Raw genomic sequence first — 6,339 nt, 5'->3', positions numbered from 1 at the left:
GTTCTCTAGCAGACTAAACAAAACCCAGATGGATCTTTTGTCGACAGAAAATCTCAGCAACTCTACAACGTCGTGACTTCTAGATTTAAGGAGTTATCTCAGGCTGCTAGTGATGATCCCCAAAGAACCGGGTCTGGTGGCCTTTTCCCAGCGGAAAAGAACATGATCTATTGTGAGGTATTTGTTACAATTTTCAATGCTAAATTTTTAATTGTAATTTTTCATTGATCTTTTTCTTTTATTATGTAGATCGCTCCATGCAAAAAGGGTGAATGTACGGAGTGAGTTCTATAATGAAATCTTTAGCATCTACTTCTGCTTCGTTTTCTTCTAGCGGTTATGAAAATCATTGTTTGAAGAAGATAATTGAGGAACAATCTCTTTTGATCCAGACACAAAAAGATCAGCCCCGGAGCCAGGGTGATTAGATTGGGAAGTTGAACGTTGTTGTTCATTATCTAGCTACCAAAGATTCTGCTGTGGCTATCATTCTTCAGACTCCTACCACGCCTTCCAAGAATTTTGAAGGCGAAAACCGTGATTCCGAAGATGATTCTCAAGAAATTTAGTTGTTTCTTTGTATTTTAGTTTAGAAATTATGTTTTTAAATTTTTTTGTAATGACTTATATTTCTAATTTATTTTTATTTTAATTATGTTTTTTATTAAATTTATTTATATATAAATATTTACTATTTAAAAAATATTAAAGCTATTAAAATTTAGAGAGATTCACAATGTCTTCACACATTTACGAGGAACTATTTTCTTCGCAAAATTTGCGAGAGAGTAAATTCCTTAGATCGCAAGATATTTCTTTTTTTTTGCAAATTTCAAAAAAAATTGGGAATGTTTTTAATTTTAAGTAACAATTTGCGAAAGAATAAATTTTCTCGCAGTTATGCAAATACCGATTTGCAAGGAAATTGTGATGGTTTTTTTTCTCGCAGATCGCTATGTTTCTTTAGTCGAGTACAACTATAATCTTCATTTTATTTACTTGGCTATTTTCTTATTACAGTCTACTACAGTTCCGATATGTTGCTTTTACTTTTGGGCTATTTTATATTTTAAAGTTAATTTTATTATTTATACTAGACATTTAAACATTTGTTAATTTTAATTTTGTTGTATTTTTATCATATGTCGTAACTTCTAACTTGTTACAAAAATTATGAAATAATTTAAATACTTATTATATTCTCTTAATGTAAAATATTTCTTATATTTTAATAATTAATCTATAATTACATATTACTTAAATTATTTTTTCATGGTTCATTCATGATCGATACACTGACCCAATAACAGAAGAAGTAATCCGATTGAGATTTAAAAACATTGGTTTCTACGTTTTTGCATTTGCGCTTTCACTGATTACCAGTATTAGTATCATATTTTTTTTGGTATGAATGTTGAATTGTTGAGTATCATATGTTACAGAATGGAAAAGTATTTATTTTTATACATTTACGTTTATAACAATATGGAATATAGTTCTCTTTAAAAATTGTTCCAAGAATCAAACGCTCTTCCCCAGACTTAAGAACAATTTTCTATTCAATTATTGGAGGATTGTGGGGTGGCGAATGATCAGTAGTGATACCGTCACGGCCATGTGCGGTTCCTAAGAATCACACACAGATATGTTGCTTAGATCGAACGGTAACGAAGATGCCGGTGACAAAGGCACCGGTGACTCTAGCAGATATCTTTATAAAGGGATTTAGTAATGAACTGTTTATTGGAGTTGACTTTTTATTATTGATCTTTTTGGGTTCAATGCATAACAATCTCTTTTCTGTATAAACACACACACATATAAATATAACTTAAGCTCGAGCATTAACCAAACCTTTCATACATCCCTCTATCTTTCTTTTCTTTCAGAACCACAGATTCGAGAACTAGTCTTGGCTCAGTGCTAACGTACGCATCCATATGTGTCTGTCGTCTTTGCTTTTTATATGATTCGGTTTCTGATTTTGGTTTTTTGAAGTGGCTATCTTCGTTCATATTCTTCTTCTTACGTAGTAACAGCTTTATAAAAATCCTTACAAGCATGTAAATTAACGTCCCAGATCCATTTTCTTCTCCTTCAGAAAAAAAAAAGAAAATTTTAATCGGTAGATAAGTTTGATTCATTGGTGTCCCTGGTTTTAATTTTTGTTTGGTGAAACTAGTCCTGGCAAAGTTTGAAGCAGAAGTGTAAACCCAAATTTATAAAAACCTCAAATCATGTAAATTTCGTCTCTTGAAATTTATCTCACTAGCTCCTACAAAAAAAGAAAAAAAGAAGAAGTATTTTCTTCAAAACAAAATACAAAAAGAATACCGGAAAAGGTAAGGATGTCTCCGCCAGAGGCTGAAATGGGTGCGGTGGCGGTGACGGCTCCGCCGACGCCAGGAACGCCGGGAGGACCGTTGATCACGGGGATGAGAGTTGATTCAATGTCGTTCGATCATCGGAAACCGATACCTCCATGCAAATGCTTGCCGGTGATGGGAAACCCTTGGGGTCAACACGACACGTGCTTCACCGATTTTCCCTCTCCTGGTGTCTCCCTTACTCGCAAGGTACGTGATCTTTTTTTTTTTGTTTTAAAGAAAATATGTATCCAAATATTTTGTTCCAAAAAAAAAAAAAAAAAAATATTTTGTTCCAATTATGTGAAAACTTTGGAATCCTATAGACGATGTGGAAATAATGAATAATTAGATAATGAGATCGAGACATTATTAACTTATTACAAATCTATGTAATATAGGTATACTCAGAAAGTCACAATTCGATCGTACATTTATGTTTGAATAGTTTTTGTAAGCTCTGAAAATTAAAATTCTAGTTACCAAAAGATGATATTTATTTATCCTTTTAACCTATTATTTATATTGAATAGATCATACGGGTTTACGTCACACTTTGAGGAGATTAGGGGGGTGATTGACTGGGTTTTATTTTTTTTACTTTAGTTTTATTTATTTTTAAATCACTAAATTTTATCATGTTGTACTTTTACTTTTAAAAATTAAAGTCTACATCAAGTTTTTATTTAGTTTTACCAATCATGCTTTACCTTTATTTTTAAAGCTACAACAAAAAAAATAAAACAAAATTTTTTCTTAAGTATTTTAGGCAAAAACCCTACATCTTTTGTTATAGGCTGTAGAATCTGTAAATGAAGAAAAATATCTATAATATCAAATAAATTATATAATCATAATAAAAACTTTTATAAATATTTTAATTTTGAATTTGAGTGTTTTTAAATTATTAAGATATTTAAATAATATAAATATTATTTACATATCACATTTTAAATTACAATAAATTTTGATAATTTATTAAAAAATATTAATATAAATTATTTTAATAGATATAAAATAATAATTTTATATATACAACACATATTTTATATATTTTATTTTAAAATATCTACAACCTACAGTTTACAACTACAACAAATTTAACTACAGCAAAAGTCTCTCCAGAAAAAGTGTACGGTAACAATACAACCGATTTATCTACAGCTAATTATCTACATCTAAATTTTTAAAGCCACAGTCGAACCAATCATCACCTATAACACGACACGAACAAGTTGTTGCAACCGAATTAAATAAAACATGCAAATAGATACAGAGTGAAATAAATGTAAAAACAGATAAATTAAAATTATTTAAAAATAAAGATAAATAATTGTATAAGTCAAAGTCATTAAATTATTCAGTGGATGCCGACTCCCGTCGTATTTCAATTTATGGATTCTATATATATGCTAGGGAAAACTCACAAAAGAGGAAAACTTACTAGTCTTCACTGGATGGCATGGTAGGCCTGGGTACAAACGGATACTTGATAATTTTGGCATACCCGATACTTACCTTTACCTTGTCCTATACAATTATCATAAATATTGACTTGTTTTTGTACTTGATTGTACCGAGTGCTTGTTAACCAAGTACTTGCTTAGTATTTAAATACTTATAAATTACTTGGTTAGATTTGTTACTTGTTTGTTTATGTTTAGAATCTTAAAATTTAAATAAATCAACTTTTTCAAATTTATAAAAATATATAGTATGATTTTTTGCAAAAAAAAAAAAATATATATATTCGTAGGAAATTATATATGATCTTTAATATTATAATCAACAAAATAATTTTTGAACTATTATGTTTAATATCACTTTGATATTAAAAACATATTACTAATTTTATATAAATAATAGTTTTCTCAAATAATTATTAGTAAGCTATTAATAAATTCTTAGTTTAAAACTCGAAAAACGAGTAACAAATAGTAAGCCAGGTAGTTAAAATATTAAGATTTGGTACTTGGTTTATACTAGGGCTGGACAAATAAACCGAACCCGAAAACCCGATCTGTATCCGATCCGATCCGATAAAAATGAATCCAAATCATAAACCTAGAGTGAAAAGGAAAACCTCCTAATAGATAGATCTTGTTCTGTGGTATTTCGGGTTATGGGTATTATCCGAACCAAACCCGAATCTAAATGGATATCCGATAGAACCTGAAACATTCAAAACCTCTAAAAGATCTTGTACCAAACATGATCTCAATTCCTAATATGTATCCAAAATACGCTAAGAAATATTAAACATCTAAAATACTTATCTATTACATGAAGGTTGGTGGTTCTATTACATGAAGGTTGATGGTTGAAGATGACCGTTGAATCTTGAAGTATTTAGATTTTAATTTTGTTTTCGTTAAACAATGTTTCTCATTTCATGAGAATTTGGTTTTCGTTTTATACTTTTATTTATTTGGTTTTCTTTTTATCAGTAAAATATGTTTACTTTTCGTTTAATTTCGAATAATCACGGTTGATGTTCCTTATTTTTGAATCGATTTTACTTAAGTTTTGGTTACAAAATAGGTACAAATCAGGTATTTTAAAACTGAAGAACCGATTTTACTCATGTTTTGGTTATAAAATAGGTAAAAATCAGGTACTTTTAAACCGAAAAACCGATTGGGACCCGAATCCGAAAGTATATTGGGTTGTACCGGTTCTTTGAAGATTTACTAACCCCGACCCGAACCCGATAGAACCCGAACCTGTCCCGAACCGAACTTTCATATAATCCGAATGGGGCTGATTTTGATAAACCTGGATAAAACTGAAACCCGATTGGATAAAACTGAAACCCGATTGGGACCCCGAATGCCCAGGCCTAGTTTATACTTGCTAGTTTTTACTTTAATGTACTTGTTATTTGCCTTGATCATTGCAAGTACATAGTTTTAACTTTTAAGGGCCAAGTACCGAATAAGTATCGAGTACGAGCTGAGTATCAAACATTTGTGTCAAACCGCATATAATTGGTTTATTTAACTATCGCAAGTTTTTAAGAGGTTAAATAAACACAGAAGTTGCATACAAGATTTCACCCCACGCACAGTATCGGATCTAGTATCACCTAGGAATACTTTAGAAGAATCCTATGCTATCCAATCAATCTGATATTGCATTTTTCACCACTATGAGAACAAGATCATCCCACTACGTGGAATGAACTGGCTCTTAAACCACTAAATTTTACCACTAAAATCAGATTACATAAACGTATTCATTGCCGTCTGAAAATCCTATAATGAGAATTCTGATAATAGCACATAACCAATATTTTCTATGAGCGAAGTTTTGAGTCTGACTAAATAGCACAATTAGAGTAACAAATAGCTGAGAAAATGTTTACTTTCAGTTCAGTTTACATAGAGCCAATCAGGATGAAAGTGGTAAACATATTTTCTCTATCTTTGCTCTGGAAAATGAAATATTTCTTTTATATTTTCTGTACTTTTTATTTTTTTTTATTATTCCAGAAAATAGCATAAATTAGTGTAACAGTACAAACAATTAATTCTTTTTCTTTATTTCTTTCATGTTTACTCTAAGTTACTCTAGTTATATTGCTATCAGTTGCGTTTTTTGTCTAAAGATATCTTTAACCCCACTTCATTTTTTTTCTAAAATAGGATAAAATGGAATATTAAGTAAAAATACTTCAATCATAGGAGATGCTCTAATAATCGTATACTAGGATAAGACTTGCGCCTTGCGCAGGGTGAATTTATTTGTATATATTATCTATAGTTTCTTTTATATATTTGATCATTTTATTTATATATATAAAATATTTTTTGTTGTTATTATATAATTTCTTTCCGATGAATCAGATCAATTTTTATTAAAAATAATGGAACAAAACTATAATTTATACATCATGGGTTGATCGGATTGGACATTAAACAAATTATGATACATGTCATTTTAATGTTTTTAGTCGTATACTTAAGAAAAACTT

General features: G+C 29.7%; 1 protein-coding gene across 1 annotated transcript in view; it reads left to right on the top strand.

Annotated features, from left to right (window-relative positions):
• The first annotated feature begins 1,788 nt into the window (after positions 1-1,788).
• The window catches only part of LOC106329337 (probable aquaporin NIP5-1), a 9,042-nt gene continuing 4,491 nt past the window's right edge, over positions 1,789-6,339 (top strand). The window contains exon 1 of the mRNA XM_013767978.1: positions 1,789-2,576. Within this exon, the coding sequence (XP_013623432.1) occupies positions 2,349-2,576 (228 nt within the window). The 5' untranslated portion in view covers positions 1,789-2,348. The remainder of the gene's footprint in view (positions 2,577-6,339) is intronic.

Source organism: Brassica oleracea, chromosome C3 (genome assembly GCF_000695525.1).
Source record: "Brassica oleracea var. oleracea cultivar TO1000 chromosome C3, BOL, whole genome shotgun sequence".
NCBI lineage: Eukaryota > Viridiplantae > Streptophyta > Magnoliopsida > Brassicales > Brassicaceae > Brassica > Brassica oleracea.
Note: the sequence above shows the minus strand (reverse complement) of the source record. Positions and strands in the feature narration are given on the sequence as shown.